This window comes from Gallinula chloropus (assembly GCF_964237585.1).
Source record: "Gallinula chloropus genome assembly, chromosome: 6".
NCBI classification, from domain to species: Eukaryota; Metazoa; Chordata; class Aves; order Gruiformes; family Rallidae; genus Gallinula; species Gallinula chloropus.
In genome coordinates, this window is record NC_140091.1 from 6638054 (window position 1) to 6655758 (window position 17705).

The window sequence follows — 17705 nt, forward strand, 5'->3', positions numbered from 1 at the left end:
CGCAGACTTTATCTAGCAAGGCTTTGTGACATGGGCCTCAGTCTAGTTACACTGAATTCTGAGCTATATTAGATTGTAGACACTTGAACAGAAGTGGCTTTACAGAAAAGAGGAAATATGGAAGACAGAAGATAGGTCTTGTGCAACTACTTACTTCTGAATTCCTTTCCTCCTCAGGTTTTCCCCCTCTTCCTGGTGTTTCAGGAATGGATGGTGACAGCACGATAGCTGCTGTTCTGGAAAATGCCAGCAAGTTGGCAAACATGGAGGAGAATGATGAAGAGGAGGAGGTGAGTGTATCTTAATAGGATGTGTAGAAGTTAAAATGCTGTCTCTTTGTGGTATGCAGAGGTGATGCCATGGGGTTCCCAGTCCAACAAGGGTACTGCCATGACACGGTTTGCAGGGAGTCTGACGAGCACACGATCTCAGTAGTGTCTCCAGTTTGCTTGAGAGTGTAGGAGAGAGAGAGATGAGATGTTATTACAGTCTACCTACAGAGTCTGTTAGTCCAGACTTGGGCGCTGTCATAACTGTTTTGTATGTGGGTTTTCTTTTCAAAGCAAACACTTCAGATGCTAGCCAGCCCTTTCCATTGTTCTCAAGTATTTAAAGACAGATTTTCTTCCTGCACCCCAGTAGCTCCTATGTTTGTGCTTTCCCAGGCTGTTCAAGGCTTCCTGCGTGTGGTCAGGATTTGGTTGCTGATTGTGCTTTCAACTGGAGTATCTTTCAGTGGAGAGAATTTCTGGAGGATGGTTTTTCTGCATGCATCTGCTTTTTTTGAGATTGCTGCCTTGTTGAGCATTCCTTTTGCCCTTCTATGGTGGAAGTTTGACGTGTGTTGGGTCGACTGCCTATTGCCATGGTGTAAACCTGCAGAAGTTCAAACTGGCTGTTGGGAATGTTATGCTCCCTTCAGAAGTGGTTCCAGAAGGCTGATGCAGTGATAACCATGGGTGTTGGTGCTTGAGATGCTGTCCTGGACTCTGGAATAGATTTTATGCATTTACCATGAACCTCTTCTTGTTCTGCTAGAATGAAGCTCTGCCACAGGCCCCAGTTGCCAAGAAACCTGCTCAGCTGCCTGGAAAGCCAACTCAAGTTGTGAAGCCATGTGTTGTGAGTGAGGAGGAGAGCTCTCCTGAGCATGTGAAACAAGCTCCATCACCCTCCACCCTGAACCAAGCAGAGTCAATGGATCATCTCCCTCCAGCTGGTAAGATGAAGGAATCATCATTCCCAGTAACCTGTGTGCAAGTCGTTTGCACTAGTTTAGTTTAATACATTGGTAAGGGCTTCATTATATTTTATATATAAGCCTGTGAATGCGTGGCACAGATTTCCTCTGATAGGAGTCTCAATGCATGTCTGCTGGAGGGCAGATCCAGAGCAGCCATGCAGCTTTATTTCGCAGAGGCAGCATGTGTAATTATAGGGATGATTGGGTTTTTAAATAATTTTGATATAATGAGTGTATCGATTCATAATATTTAACTCTGCTTGCAGTTGAACTCCACATATTCTCCCATTAAAGTGGATGGCTTGCCAGTGTGAATTATTCATCAATCCAACACAGCTTCCTACTTCAGACAGTGGTTTCTGCCTAGTGCTTCACCTAAGGATCTCTAACTGGCATATAGGCTGTAGTTCATCATTCCTAAGTCCTGCTGTTCCTATGGTCACTCAACAATTGTTTGGACAAGATCAATTGTACAGATAGTAAGGGACAGCCACCACCTCACGGTGTGATCTGGACACACACGAGCAGCGTTCAGGATCTCTCTGGTTCTGTTGTCAAGCCTTTGTTATAATGCCATCATTCTTTGTTCTGCCCTGGGTAGCACTTGGGCCAAAGCAGAACTGCCTAGTCCACTGGGATGAGCTCTGTTGCAGAGTGCAAAAGCATTTCATGGTGCCACTGTGGTTAGCTCATAACTCTTCTCTCCAGAAGATTTCATTACTGACTTTATAAAGACTCCTAGAACATAGTAGTTGTCCATTTTAGCTTTGAAAGTATGTGAATTCACAGGAAAATTTTTTTTTTTGTTGTTAATTTTAGCTGACACATCTCTGAAGTGACTTGCCCTAGACTTACGTGGTGAAGGAATTGATAATTCCTTGTCTCTGGTATTACACTAACCTCTTCTGTGTATTTAAAGTATTTTAAAATAGGACCAATAGGTGCAACAAGAACCTGGAAAAATTCTTGATTTTTCACAACAAAATGTCAGTACTTCACTAGTATATCTCACTAGCCAACATGCATTCTGTGATCCAAATGTAACCTCCTTCACCTAGAATCACAAAGTGCAGCTTAGAGGTACCTGTAGCTGATAAATCAACTGCAAAAAACCCCTGTGCTTTTTCTTGTGGGAGAGCACAAGGCACAGGGAGGTGTGGAAGTGGAGCTGTTGCACTTAAAGCCTATACCAAGAAGGTCAAGGAGCCAAGCTCAGTTGGCTTAATGACATTGCTCAGTCTGTTCTCCACAGGTTTTCTTTGAGAATACCTGTGCTCTGTGTCTCAGCCTCACAGCACACTGTTGGCTTTGTCCTGGTGGAATCTGGGCCTAGCTACCTTGTCAAATTAATTGGTTTTGACTGATTGGGCAAATTGCTTACAGCAGCAGGACAGCAGGCTCTTCTGTGAGGATGGGAAAAAGTTGATTGTCACCTGACAGCAGTGAACATAGCATGAGTGTCATTGGTGTATTTGCTGAGGCAGGCACCTCTTGCAAGCGTTTTTTAGCTTGTGTAACCACGAGTGTGGTGGTGAATACAATATGAGTGGCTCTGGAAATGGCTGTCATCAGCTCGTGCTGTAACATTTCCAACTTGAGGTATAAGAAGAGGCAGGATGCCCTGACCTGTTAGGATGCAAAGCAATCTTTCCTGGCTCTTGTGGTTCTCCGTACTGTTTTGGGAATGAAAGAGGAGACCCAAGGATTAATAAGAGGCTAAGGTGGCAAGGTGCTACAAATGAGCAGAGATAAATATGTCTTGGTGTGCCTGCACACTTTGGTTCATCTAGGGAGAGGAAAGAAAGGAGTACAGAAGATGCTCATAACATCCACTGTCTTTCAGAAGTTAAGATGTCAGGCTGAAAGCTTGAGTTCAGCTTCTGTGCTGGAGTCTGTCTCCTGTCTGCAGATAAGGGGCCATAATTACCATTGTGACACTTGCAAGGTGCTGTGGGGTTTGTAGAAGAAAGATGGCATGATAGAAGGAAATTTGCTTCTTTTTCTGGTCCTTAATTGTTTCTTGGCCAGTTTCAAATGCAAATGCACCAGGGAAATGTCCATATTTGATATCTGTACTTTTACTCATGTTTCAGGGCCATAGCAGTGTCATATGAGTGAGGGTTTTTATACAACTGTTTTTCAGCTAGAGAACAGCTGGAGTTTTTGGAGAACAGAAAGAAGCAATACATGAAGGCAGCCATCAAAGCAAAGAAAGAAAATAACCTTGAACAGGCTAAGATGTACCTCAGAACAGCTAAGAGCTTTGACCTAAAGATTGAGCAAGCAAAATCTGGCAAACCTGTTGATATTTCCAAGGTTAGTAGGACTATTGGTATTCTGCTTTGCTTTGTATTGTTGGATATCACAATGCTAACTTCAATCAGCAAATGATTTAAGTACTTTATGACACAAGTTTTCAGTTAGTTTGCTCAGATGACAAATCTGGTTGCTCAGCCCTGAAACTCTCTTATGGTTTTGTTTCATTTTGTTTCTGCTGCTGCTCCTCCAACGTGCCAGATTTTGAGGACATTCAGTCTCCATATGAACCATTTGCTCCCTGATAACACAATGGCACACCTCAACCATGCAGCTTGGGAATGTTCCCTGGGCTCAGGGTGTGAGGGAATCTCATAGCTGTGCCCTAACTCTATTTTGGGATGAGGATCAGGTGCATCTGACACAGAGTTGCCCTGGTTTCTGTTGGCATTTGAGTCGATGGGGAAACCAAACCACACTAATAGCACTCCTGAGCTGAGTATTTGGGGAACTAGGCCTCTAAGACATTTTAGAGGGATTTATGATTTAAGCAGTCATCACATAGTGGTGTAAATAGTGATTGGGTTGGAATTGCTTTGAGAAGAAAAAACCTCTCTCTCTTCACTGACCTTTGCATCCATTGCATACATTTTCATCTACTTCCTTTTCTCCTATGAGGGCTCTGAAGTCTGGTGTTCTTGTGTTGCAGCTGCCCTCACCCCCTACAGATGATGAAGGTGATTTTATCTTCGTACACCATGAAGATGTCAGGCTGTCTCAGAAAGCAGATGAAGTATATGCACAGCTCATAAAATTGCTGAAGGACCAACATGAGGTGATTGGTTTATCATCTTTTTAGGAGTGTTCTGGGGTGGCTTTTTTGCTTTTCTCTCAGCTTTATTAATAATACAGTCTCATCATTGCTTCTGTTGGGGAGTCTTTCTCTTTTATATCCATTTGATTTTGATGGCCTAAAGTGGAAAACTTTTAAAGTTGGATTCTGTACTGGTTGAAGTCAGAGGGTGTGCTTGGAGACTTGGAATTATCAAATTATCACTATTAAATATGAACACTCAAGTTTGAAAGTAGTACCTGAATGATTAAGACTAGCCCTTGGGTGAGCCTCCTATGTAGAAGTTAAGTGATTAAAAAGTAATAAGGCAGAACAGCTCAAAAAAGTGCTGTGCTCAGCTTTGGGCTTAAAGGACTGGCTGGGGGATGTTCTTGGGTGGATTTGGAAAACTATTGGCTTTTCTTAAACAAGGTTGTCACCAACCTCTGAACTCTATGCTAGTCATGAACCTGTGTGTAAGGATCACTGAGTGTATGTATATTTGTTTGGTTTTGTTTCTGTTGACAGAGGTGCTTGCAGTATTCCAAGCAATTCATGCATCTGGGAAATGTTGCAGAAACGACTCGGTAAGACCTGCTGCTCTTTGCTGATCATCCCACAGTGTGGTCATTTGGGGTTTGAGTCTGCCTGAGCACCCATAGATGTTGAGGGCTCAGGTTGGTGAGCCTCTCATTATGTGAGAGGGTCAGTAAGGGTGAGGCTGTGTCTCCAGGTTGCTGTTGGACCTCTGATATAGGCTTAGTCTGTGGTCTGTGTCTGGCAGAGTGCTCAGTTCAGTGTTCCAGTGTGTGTAGGTTTTATGCTCTTTGCCTTTTCTGTAGGTTTGAGAAACTGGCCCAAGGTTGTAAAAAGGACATGGACATCCTACAGCTTGCACGAGCGCAAGGAATGGATCCTCCAAGCCATCACTTTGAGGAAAGAACCTTTAAAATGATCAGGTGTGGAAAAACAGAAGGGATTTCTGAGTGAGGCTGGAACGAGTTTTCTCGTTCCTAGCTCTTGTTCAGGGAACTGTGGGCTTCAGCAAATGCAGGTGGCACCTCAGGTTAGGCTCAGCATTCCTGAAAGGACACTCAGCAACTTAAATACAAAGAAGTTGTTCTCTAACTTTTTTGAGTTACTTTATTTTCAAAATATCTTCAGCTTCATCTTTTACATTCTGCTACTTCAGGCACTCTTCCTTCCTCTGCTTCTCTGTCTAATCCTGTTGCCTTTGGGCTTTGTTCGCTGAATTTTTCACTGTACCTCAAGAGATGGTTTTATCTCAGTTTGTGCTCTTTCCTTGCTCTTTTGTGACTTATGAAGATGAGCTCTGTAGGAGTGCAGTGTTGAAAAGGTTCTGACAAGTATCAGTGGTATCGTGGTCTGGCAGTGGATCAGGTGGTGGTAGGCTACCAGGATGAATATGCTTTTTCTGTCTTTATTTTTTCATAGGATATTTTCTGAGCTCAACAGCACAGAAATGCACCTTTTTATTGTCAGGGGGATAAACCTGCCAGCTCCATCAGGTATGTACTCAAAAGGGTATGTGGGCTTTTTCCTCTAAGTAGGTAGGGAAAGTAGCAGAGATTGAGATGTTTCTGCCTTGAAGAGCACTTCAAGGGTCAAGACCTTTGTAGCCAGCACTTGTTAAAACAAAATAACCAGGTTTTAGGCTCAAGCTCCCCCCCAAGCCCTTTAAACAGTATTTAAAACAAGAAAACAAACCCCAGACAAATAAAGATAACTTGGGTTCCATCTGGACAGAGGGAAGAACTTTAAGTTGTCTTGGGTTCACTCATAATTGGGTCATAGAGATAAACATGAAATTTTAACTTACTTTGTTCTGAGTGCCTGGCTTAGCTTGCACCACCTTTATGTGTGTTGGCCCTTAGGTAGACTGGAGCTGCTCCTGCCTATGTTACTACTCTTAGTGCATTGCTTGCATGAGTTAGTAAACCAGCTGTGGACTAGACTTTCTCAGGGCTAGCAGCAGCATTAATAAAAAGCAGATGTTTTTCTCTGGATGTCGGCTTTCTGTGGATTTTTGGTTAGATGGACAGGGGGTTTTAGTTGTTAAGAGTCCTACTGAAAATTAGGTGCTCTTGAAAATCCTGCTCAGAATCACAGGTGCAATGAAAGTGCCTGTATTGGCTGCTTAGAGTGTCTGGTTGTTGTCTCCTTCAGGTGTGTCACCGAGCGATCTGGATGCCTTTGTGAAGTTTGAGTTTCAGTACCCGAGTGCGGTGAGTGTGTCCCCTGGCTCGTCTGTCCCTCACCCAGTGACCCTTGCCACTGCTTTAGCTTGTGAGGGCTTTGAGGAGGAAGTGTAGGTTCTCTTCTAGAAAGGGAAAACACTTCTAGGCATGCTGCCTGCCACTGTTCATAAAACAGAAACTTTTACTGATGAACAGAACTGCTGAGTCTTGTTTCCTGCAGATTTGAGCTTTGCTGCACCTTTCTCTTGATGTTCTCCACACCTTGGAGTTAGTGGTGTGGTGTCTGCCTCATATTTGCCTGTTTGCTGGCTGGCTGACCACCAGCTTACTGCTAAACAGCAGTCACAGTGGTGAGATGTTCACCTTTCCCCCCTGAAGACATTCATCAGATTGTTTCTATCATTTGCAATCATTTCTTCAGGGGTGGAAATGCACTGGTAACTTCAGCAGAAGGTGAGGACATGCAAAGTTGTCACTAGGGGAGAGGGGCCACTGTGGATGTGATCTCCCCCTAAGTCCCATTCCTTTCAGAAGGCTTTTAAAGGCATTGCTTCTGGATGTCTCTTATAAATCCAGAAATGGATTGAAAAGCTTAACCTTTGTCATCAGATAAACGCACATGACTCCTGGGGATTTAATTAGCAAATATATACGTACGTATCTGGAGAAAGGACTTTAGGTCAAGAAGCTTGCACAGCCTTACTAATTAACACATACATGTGTGTGTGCATATATATGTGTATGTATCTGCAAAACATGTATACATATGTATATATTGCTTCTGTCCTTGAAACTCCCCAGTGTCATCATGTTTTCCTCACCCTTAAAAGCAGTCTCTGGCCTGAAAAACACTGAAAAGGTTGAGCTAGAAGGGCTTCTGAGGAAGGCTGTCTAGCTTACTGTCAGCAGAAGTGTTGGGGCTTCTGCTGGTCTCTGTAGGGCAAGAACACTCATCACTCTTACAGGACTAATACTTGGCCCTGCAAGAGAGCAGAACCTAGATTTTTACCCCCTAATAAATTTTGCAGCAATATCACTAAAATAAATTCAGTTACCTGTGGGAAATTGGTGATCATTAGGTCTGGTTTGGGTTTAGGTTTGAGTTACCTCAGGCTTTAATGGAGGAGTCCCTCAGTTAGGGTTTCTTAAAACAGAATCGGTCAGTATGAATCATTTTCTGGGGAATAAGTAAGAATTAGCATAGTTGCTTTTAACCTATTTTTCTTTGTTTTAAAAAAGCCAGTTCCCTCCTGCTTAACCAACAGTCAAATACACCACCTTCCTCCGTAGCTGAAATCAGTTTTGCAAAGTAGCTGCAATAATTAGGTCACATTGTCCTTGTTCGGTCCCTGGAGATATAGTTTGTACTCTGCTTTAGGTTAAAAGTTAATTCATTTTGGTGGCAGATTGATTGTCAGGCAAAATAATAGTAGGACAATTCCCTGAACGATCCGTGATGAGTTCCTGGTGTAGCTTATTATTCCTCCTGATGCAGAAGGAACAGAGTGAGCGTGTCGTGGAACGTGCACCGTTTATGATACAGTTGAACTGCTGCACTCAGTAACTTTATGATGATTGAGTTGAATTGAGTGTGACCATGGAGCTTATCTGTGGCTCTTACATTTAATGTAATGTTTTGGCTTATTCTTTATCTTCCTTCAGACTTGTTACTAACAGTGAAATCCAAATACTTGAATGTTCCATGACTCTTCTTATCATTCAGATAACCCCTGACACCTCGTGTTGAGGTGTAAGAAAAGAGCTGGTAATAAAAATGGTAACTACTCTGCATTTTGAAGTGATCTCTGGTGGGTTTCTCTAATGTGTGTTTTTTTGGTGTTTTGTTTTTGTTTTTTTTTTAACAGGAGCAACCTCAAAAGAGTAAAACACCTGTAATTAACAATAACAATTGTCCAGGTTAGTACTTTTTGTGGGATAGAGGGGAAAACCTTGCACCTTAGGAATCATTGGAGAGTCCAGTCTAGTCTCATTCTTTTAACCAGGCCACAGGGCCTATCACCACCTTGTTTTTCTCCTTTCCAATGGAAGGGCTTGTTGGAGGGTGAAATCCAGCTGTGTTGGCAATTTCTACACCCTCATCCCAATCTTGGTGGTGTTATTGTGTTAGTTACCAATAATGCTTTGGCTGTTGCTGTTTACCCTGCTGGGAGACGGGATGAATAAATAAATATTCTTTATTAAATAAGTTAAAATCTTAAATTTAATATCTGTGTAGATCTGGGGGAATTTTTTGGTGGTTTTTTTAAGTCAGACTTGGTGTCCTGGGAGACTCATAGTTCTGTCATTTTTGCTAATCAGCTAACATTTCTAAACCTGACAAAGCATCAGTGCAGAAACAGATTATTTTTTTAAGACAGTGTGTCTATAAACCAACTAAAATACTTTCTTTGTACCTTTGAAAAGTACCCCACTGCACCTAGCTATTGAATACTGGTATTAGACTCATTGTGCATTTTATAATCTTGCACACTGGTTTTGGGTTATTGCCATGTTATTTTTTTTTCAATTCATCTAGTATCAGAACAAGTTGGACTTCAGAATCCAGATTACTAGTTGTAAATTTATCTGGATGGATGGATAGATAGATATTTTTGAATCTGTATGTATATTTTCTATTAAGAGTAGAAGTCCTGAAGCTTTGATATTGAGAGCTGTGTTCCATGAACTTGATCTGTATGTGCTGAACAACCACTTAGCTGTAAAGTTTTGGGTTCCCTGGCTGACCAGCAGAGATGAATGTTCCTGGGTAGCACAGCAGGTGTCTTTCAGCAATAGTTGTACAATGTTGTGAGACTCTCTGATAAAAGGGCATCCTCTGGCATAGTTCTTTGTCACACTTACCAGTGTTAAAACAGTATTAGTTACATTATCAAAACAACCCTTCCCGGCCACCCCAACCTTCCTATGCTTTTTCCTTATTACTTTGTACCTTTTCCTTAGCCACAGACACTCTGTTAAAAGACCCAGATTCTCCAGTTTTGGCTCTCTGGTAAACTGCTGTCATGATGACTTGTTTTTTCTGTGGTTTGGTTTCTGTTCCTGCAAAGGGGGGGTGGGGTGGGTGTGACACAACTGTTGCACAGGGACATTGACTTGTCAATGACTCTGTAACCTTCTGGAAAGGAGGTTCATGCAGGAGTGAAGTCTCTTTCACAAATGATTCAGATAAACAGAGGTCTGAGTAGGTGCATGTAGCAGAGCACTGCACACAGTTGCACTTTCACAGCTTTCTCTCATGTTTCTGTTTCTGAACTGTAGAATATAACCAGTTGTTCAAGTTGAACATCAACCGAAATCACAGGGGTTTCCGACGGGCAATTCGGTCCAAAGGAATTAAATTCGAAGTATTTCATAAAGGGTAAGTCCACAACTTGCTCACTGCTTCTCTAGGAACAGTTGAAAAGTGTTGTAACTGAAGTTTATGAAGCACAATCTTTAAGCCAGTGATAAAGAGTTGTCTAGTTCTTGTCTGAGAACTTTCAAAATGTGCCTGAGCTCCGTGTCTTCCTTTGCTGGGGGTGTGAAAAAAGACACAAGTTCAGTGAAGTTGATTCATAACTGTCAGATCAGGTAGGATTAGTGAGGTCAGAGGAATTGGTGATTGTTCTGATTCTTATGCAGTTTGGTTTTAGCTATCAGGGCTAAAAGATTTCAGTGTTATATGGGATAGCTTTGTAGAGTAACCAGGTGGCAGCAAAACATTAACAGGAGTAAAGCAGGTGACACGATGGCAAGCCTAGCATTGGTTTTGTACTACTTTCTGAGGATCTTACAATATTTACCAAACACCACTAGCAACCTGTTAGACTGTCTTGAGAGAGACAGACTCCTGTCATCTTGGAGATCAAGATGATGAGATGGTACATCATCCTATGTCGAGGCTCATTACTGATCAGAGTGGTCTGAATTCACTAATACCTTAGCTGCTTGTGATCCATGACTTGGATGGGATGTTAGAGAACTCCATTTTGGTCTCAGTGGCTTTTTATGCTAGTCTTTGTTTCTCTTATTGGGACACCAGAACTGATCAAGACATTCTACAAGATGGTTTTCAAACTGTAGATGCCCTAATTTTGAGCTGAAGTCCGATGGTTTTTACTCCACATCTTCCATTTGCAGATCCCATGAAGCAAAAGCTGATTTTCTTCCTCTTTCTCAGTCCTGACTGCTCTGCTGTTCAAGACTTCACAGTTTGACATCCTGCCTCTTTTGCATAGAACTGTTATGTGCTTACATTTGTTTAAAGCCTTTTTCCCCATCTTTCATTTGCCATTGCACATATGGGGCATATCCTGTTCTCTTACCAGCTGGAGCTGTGCTTGTTTTTAAGGTCTGAGCTCAGGCTTAAGTTCACCCATTGGGAAACAATCTCCAGTGATTCATGAGTTGCTTGGCAGCTCCAGATGGTCCTTTTGAAGCCTTTTCAAAGATTAGAAAGAAATCTCTGCAGGTTGTCTCTTTGTTCTAACAAGTTAAATACCTGCTTGTTTCTGGACTGGGGTGGAGGGGTGGCAGGTCCCCTGGGCAAATAGCAACAGGGAAGGAGTAAAAAGAACAACTGCCCACAGATCACCTTCCAACCATCCTCTTTGGAGAAGGGAAAGGATTAAGTGATCCAGGCTCTCTTCTGAAGATTGCTCCCTGTCTTTCAAGACTATGAATGACTAATACTTTCAGAAGTGCTTGTGGGTGTTGTAGTTTTGGGGGTCTCTGATAGCTCTGACCATCTCCCAGGAACTATTTTCTCTCAGCGAGCAAAGGAGATTTGTTTCAGGTCATACATAGAATAATTCAGTTTAAAAAAACACTTTCAAGTAAAAACCTAGCAATGTATTTTTCCAAAGGAAAACTCTTTCCTTGAACAGCTCCTAAAAGCTTCTGAAGATAAAAGGAGATTTCCCCAGAGCTGTTTCTGAAGTCATGGCCCAGAGCAAGTTCACATTCTTCAATGGAAAACCCCAGAACTGATCAGAGATGAACCAGTCTTTATTGTTTCTTGAATTATAAAATGGAAAATTGCTTTTAAAAAACCAGCTAGAAGAAGTGCTGATTCTCTTTTTTATGAACAAAGTGTCCAACATACTGCAGTACAATTATGTAACGCTGCTTCATTTTAAGGTGCTTGTGAAGTACAGAAGTGTTCTAGCATGTAAGCTAGTAAATTCTGAATTTTTCTAAGTGATTTTGTGAGCCTACTGTAGGCTCACTGGTGGAGAATACAGTCTCATCTCTGGAAGGTTTTCTGTCAACAGAACTCAGAGCATGGTGTTTGGAGGCAGTGCTACCAGCTGTTCAGGTACTTGTGACATCGTTTCACATTGGTGAGATGGATGAACTGACAAGAAGCAATCTGAACAGCTGAGCTGGAGTCTCTCAGGTCCTTCAGCAGCAGGTTTTGGGAACAGATGTGCTTCCCAACAGTGACTGGCCACATGTTCCAGGGCAGTCTGGCTGCCTGTCAGACAGCTTACTGCAGCTGTATGAGCTGTAGCATTCCTGATGCAGTTTCTGAACACATAAGCCAGAAAGTGAGGTTCAGGTTGGGATGTCATGTTCCTTAGACTGCGGTTGATAACGAGCTGTTTGGAGAATATCTGAAGGGAGCAGTCATTGAGGTGGTGGATGTGAGGAAACAGCCTTCCTCCTTTTCCAGTCAGAGATTTTAGACAGTCAGGTTCATGGACATTCACTTAGAAATCATAGGCCCTGATGGCAGCATCAGGTCTGTGTGTTGATGCACTGGTCATTGGTGCCACACATATGATCATGAGGCTGTATTTAATAATCTTCAGTGTTTTCATTGCATATGTCAAGTCCTTCTTGATAATATCTTATTATCTCTTAATGCCCATAGGAGGAAGGGGAGGGGTGGATATTGGGGTTGGGTTTTTGTTGGATAGAATGGTAAAAAAAAAGATGCTTCTGAGTTCTTGGCAGATTTTCTGCCTAAACCATGTCAGGCATGGCTGTTGGGTTTCCTGGCTCCAGAATCTCTAGATTTTAGTTGTCTGTCAAACCTTTTGGAGACTGGTTCACAGTGGTGCTTGGATGAAGGCAAAGAAACTTTGAGCTGAACGATTTGTGGCATTAGTGTGGCTTAGTCTTAGCTGTGGTCTTTTGGAGGAGTTTGTCTGGATAAGGATTGTACCACCTCTCTCTGGGAAGGCAAAGGTGGATCTCTTGCTAGCACTGTAAATCAGAAGTGACTGCAGCAAAGAGAGGTTGGTAGCAGGATAAAAATGCTCTGTTTCATTTCAGCAGACTAGCAGTTCTGAAATGATACTTCTTGACTGTTAAAACTGCCACTATGAAGGTGAATCAAAACAGTGGCTGAAATGAAGGTCTCACTTGTTGACACTGAGTGGTTTGATTTACCAAAATGAAGCAGAATGATCTCTGAGCCTGTTTCCTAATAAGTAGATTGCCAAAACCAGAGTGTGCTTGTGAAATGCTTGTTTTGATGAGAGAGGCCACTTCCTTGGGAAGTTTTTCAGCCTGTTCTATTATCAGCCCATTGCAGTAGATTGCTGTCTGTCCTGGCAGTCATGCAGCTCTTCCCCATTGCCCTGTGTGGGGATGAAAGCTGCTACCGTTCCAAGTGCTAATTTAGGTGACTGGTTGTTCTTTTTCACTACTGTCCTCATCCTTAATTTGGTTGTAAGAGAATAATTAAAGAATTAGTACTTTGCATCTTGTCCTTGTAGTCTCGTTCACTAAGGATTTGCCCCTTGCACCCTGGTTGGCAGGGCTCATCTCTTCACCAGCCCTCCTGGATGCAGTGATGGTGCTGGAGGTAGTGTGACCTCACATAGCTTGCTTTCTCTTTTAATGCTCTGGAAAACCTTACCCATTCCATTAAGGAAGATTTCTGTGAAACAGGTCCTTTTTCAGGAGTGACAAGCACGTGGGGACAGCACACTTGAAACTGGAAAAGCTGGAATCTGAATGTGAAGTTAGAGAGATCATCGAGGTAAGTTTTCTGAGGGAGGTGTGTTCTTCTAGTGAGTGGCATTGGAACACAAAGAGCACATGAGTGTTTGCATTGCATAAATGTGGCTGGTTTGTATTGGATTAGTTCAATGAACAATGGGGCTGTTGTCTGTTTTATCATCTCTTGAAGCTTGTCTTAGCTCTGACTGCTCTGATATTGGAAACTTCTTGGGAACACTCCTCCAAATGACCTGTAGCAATGTAGTTGTCTTTGTCAGGTGACTCCATGTTTGTGTTGGTAGCTAACAGGTCGGAGGGTTAAGTGAGGACTGGGAGGCTTGACACTCAGCAGGCAGAGGTGGTACAGCCATTGGTACAGCTGGTCATGTGTGACCTGCTCTGCTGAATCACGATCTGGGGTGGGGAAGCAGAGGGCTGTGACGCCTCCCAGCACCATGGTCACATGCGGGGGACCTGCCAGCCATGGGGGTGTCAAGTCAGCAGCTGCCTGAGGTGCTGTGACTTGTCATGATCATCCTTGCATGTGCTAACTGCCTTTCTTTTTGTGGCTCTTCCAGATTTTTGATGGCAGAAAGCCAACTGGAGGGAAGCTGGAGGTGAAAGTGAGACTCAGGGAGCCCCTTAGTGGACAAGATCTTCAAACAGTTACGGAGAACTGGCTGGTCCTTGAACATTAGTTCCTGTCTGAGGTACGAATACTGTGTCTAAAGATGGTCTGACTGGAACTTGACAGGGCTACAGATAAACTCTGCCTGAGCAGTGTCTTTTGTCGACATTGACCCAATTACATAGCTCTGGCTTTGATAGTGTTCATCTTTAGACTGGTAGTGGTGAGGTGATTTGATTTCAGAAATGAGGCTACAGAATCTCTTGATTAGTTCGAGTATCAAAGATGCTGTTTCTCTGTCACCTGAAATACAGGGAGGGCTTGTAGCATCACCTTTATTTATAATATTCTGTAGTGAATCAGATTGATGAATCCTTTCTAGGAGTAAAGGTGCTTTCTGTCCATCCTATTGTGAGCAAAAAGCCTTTCAGAGTTAGCAAGGACCCCTTGACTTCCTTTCTCAGGCCCTGCTTTTTAGGTATCACAAGTTCTCCCTGAGAAAAACAAAAGTAAATAAATACAAAAAATTCTGGTCCCTTTTTTAGAAGTTATTTTCTACATAAAGTTACTGAAAGGTAAGTGCTAGAAGTCCATCTGCCTGTGGAATCTCTGATTCAGCCTGTTTATGCATGTGTCTGGTGCTTGAAAGAAATTTGGATTAGTTGGGCACATCACTTTGACATCCTGACACTGAGGTCCTCATTTCTCCTACAGCTCATGTTTGTAAAACCAGGGAGAGGGTAGTTGGTTCTCCCTTGGGTACCTGTGCAGACTGCCCACAGGTGCAAGGCGTTATCGGCGGGGGTACAACCCTGCTGATCCCTGCTGAGCAGGTGTTTACCTACTGCAGCAGCACCTGGAGCCCTCCTCTTGGACCATGGCTGTGCTATACAAGCATGGAACAAACCTCACCTGTTCTGATAGAAACCAGGTGATGTGTAAACTCAAACTCTGTAGTAAGTACCACAAAGTACTACCCTCTTCCTTTGCCTGAGCTCCTGACGTCTCTCTGTGCTCCCTCTTCCTTAGTATTTTGTCTTGCTTCATATTTATAAATGGCAGTGGAGATAAAACTCAGCAGCTTCACAGCGATGCCATTCGTTGGCCACACTTTTGCTTCCAAATTGTGTTAGGTTTTACAGAGCCAGAGTTCTCACTTCAATATTGATTTTGTAGTGCCTATGGGATTGTTTGGTGGCTCCTTCTTCGTGGCTAGAGAGGTTAGTGAGCTGCCCATGAGTGTCACAGCTGGGCTGAAGGGGACAACTTGGCCTCATGCCCTGACTGCACACCCACGCACTGTCAGTCACTACAGCTTAATAATTCACATCAGTGTTTTACACAGAGCGTGACCTCAGATGGTGAGTACCTGTGAAGTGCTGCAGCAAGTGATTCTGTTGTGTTCTGGCTCTTCCCCCCCCAGATCCGTTGGAATGTTGGATGAACATACGCAGAAAGATGCTGCTAGCTGCAAGCACCAAAGATGTTAAATGAATGCACTACTGAACCTAATGTCTATTTTGATAACAGCCATCGTGCTTATTAATAACTGTAAGGCAACCGTCAGGCTCTGGGAATCTGCTGCTGCGGGGGATTGTTACAGGTCTACAAAAAATAGACAGAAAATGCCTTAATGCGGGACTACGCGCGTAGCAGCGGGTGGATGTTACGTTACCTATGCAGAGTGGTGTGTGGAAAGCTCCTCCCCTACAGCCACCCTGAGGCAGGGCAAAAACTTGTCAGCAGCAGGTAAGACCTTTACTAGAATTCATGTCTTCAAGCGTAGAGGCAGCCACCGGGGCACAGCAAACAGTCTGCTACAGCTCTGTTCTTAGTGAGGCCCGTTTGCTTTGAGGGCTTTTGTTGCCTAAAATAGAGGGGGGAGAACGCAGGCAGCGATGCAGCGCCTGCATGTCCCTCCTGTGTGGCAGTGCCACACGGGACGTGGCCTTTCAGAAGGAGTGAATGAGAGATGTCTCAGTGGCAGGTGTTCACAGATCCACATCAATGTTCTGGCTACCAGTGGTCTGCCACGCTTGCCGCGCTGCCCGCTCAGTGCGGCCTGGGTACTGTGCCTTCATCCTTTTTCTCTTTTAATTTAAAGAAGTACACTAGGCTGCTGCTTCCCTTGTATTTTTACAGAGATGGGCTTCTACAGTTCTTCCAGGTGACAGGGAAAACAGCCACTCTTCCTCATGTAGAAATCTGCATTATGACTATTTTCAGGAATGCTTTTGATTAGCAGCGTACGAAAAACGGTACCAAATCTGTTTGGTTTTAACCTTCAGTGAGCAAACAGGAGCGACGGGTCTCAAAGGAGAGAATGTGCCTGCACTGGGGTGTCAGAGTGCTCCTGCCCCAGCTCTTTAGGTAGGGGGAATTTGGAGGCAGGGAAGAGTCCAGACAAGCGAGGCATTGCTGCCTCTCTTCCTGAGCAGATGAAGACAATACAGTGTTTAGTTTTTAATTTCAATAAATTTAATATACAAAACTACATGTTGAAAATAAAAATATAATATGCCGTTTTTTGCAGTGTTAACTAACTGAATTTTAAAAGTACAATTTTTTTTCTAAAACAAGTACTCATTTCTTAACAACATGGTAATTAAGGTCATTTAAAAGGCTATGGTTGAAGCAAACATGTCAGTCACCAGTTGATAGTGTTTTGCACAAACATAATTCAAACCTAAAAGACTTGGGGAGGGAAGGGGGGGCAAAGGAAGAGAAGATAAAGATTATTTTTTTTTTCACCTCTTTTACTGCATTATTAAGCATAACAATGCAACTAAGGTACCAGGAAAGCCGCTGCTGTGGCAAAGCTGGAGCGCAGGCTTGAGAAGGAAGATTTGTACTTTGTTTATGGAATGCTCTTCTGGACACTGACTCTTGCCGACACCAAGTAGTGCTGTGCTGTGTCCCAAAGTGTGCAAAAACAGCCTGCAGAGGGGAGTCTGAAAGTAACCTTAGTCCCGCTCCACCACGCAAATCCAGAGAAAGGATAGAGCTTGTGTAATAGCTGCAGGTTTGTCCAGCGTGAAACTTTACGTAAGCTGCACCAAGGCAGCCCCCTGTCCCAGCTGCCAGGGGTTTCACGTGCGGTAACGCTGACGTGCAGAAGTGCGCTGCCTCTCACGGGCCGGCTTTGATTTCTGGAGCGGGGCCCCAGCTCTCTGGCCTGCCTTCTCCAGGGGCTGGGTGGTGACTGCTGCCATCTGCAATACTGGATTTAGCAGTTTGTTTCCTTGTAAAAAGCAGTAGCCATTGACTCACAAACACGCTCTGTGCATACACTGTGCTGTCTTTACATAAAATACACTGCTACGTGTACAGTTACCTTTGCCGTTGCCCAGCTCACGCTGTACATGTGTTTAAAAACAGCAGTGTCGTCTCTCAGTAGCCTTGCACTTTACATCGATGCCTGTGCTACTCACATGAAGACAAAAATCATCCCCACTGCATCCACTAGTCCCAGCTTCAGGTGAGGCTGATGCACGGTCTGAGCTAGTGGGTTCACAGACCCCAGCCCTCTCTGCCTAAACTGATTTTCCATGCAAAGAGGAGACCTTCACCCCACTC

General features: G+C 43.5%; 1 protein-coding gene across 1 annotated transcript in view; it reads left to right on the forward strand.

Moving 5' to 3' along the window:
• The window catches only part of CC2D1B (coiled-coil and C2 domain containing 1B), a gene marked incomplete at its 5' end in the record, with an annotated part of 32679 nt that extends 16025 nt beyond the window's left edge, over positions 1 to 16654 (forward strand). Inside the window, 13 exons of the mRNA XM_084265867.1 lie at positions 178 to 290; positions 1039 to 1219; positions 3387 to 3559; positions 4209 to 4334; positions 4860 to 4918; positions 5174 to 5290; positions 5787 to 5860; positions 6519 to 6577; positions 8416 to 8467; positions 9830 to 9929; positions 13451 to 13541; positions 14080 to 14211; positions 15553 to 16654. Coding sequence (XP_084121993.1) covers positions 178 to 290; positions 1039 to 1219; positions 3387 to 3559; positions 4209 to 4334; positions 4860 to 4918; positions 5174 to 5290; positions 5787 to 5860; positions 6519 to 6577; positions 8416 to 8467; positions 9830 to 9929; positions 13451 to 13541; positions 14080 to 14199 — 1265 coding nt within the window. The 3' untranslated portion in view covers positions 14200 to 14211; positions 15553 to 16654. The remainder of the gene's footprint in view (positions 1 to 177; positions 291 to 1038; positions 1220 to 3386; positions 3560 to 4208; positions 4335 to 4859; positions 4919 to 5173; positions 5291 to 5786; positions 5861 to 6518; positions 6578 to 8415; positions 8468 to 9829; positions 9930 to 13450; positions 13542 to 14079; positions 14212 to 15552) is intronic.
• Positions 16655 to 17705: the final 1051 nt, after the last annotated feature.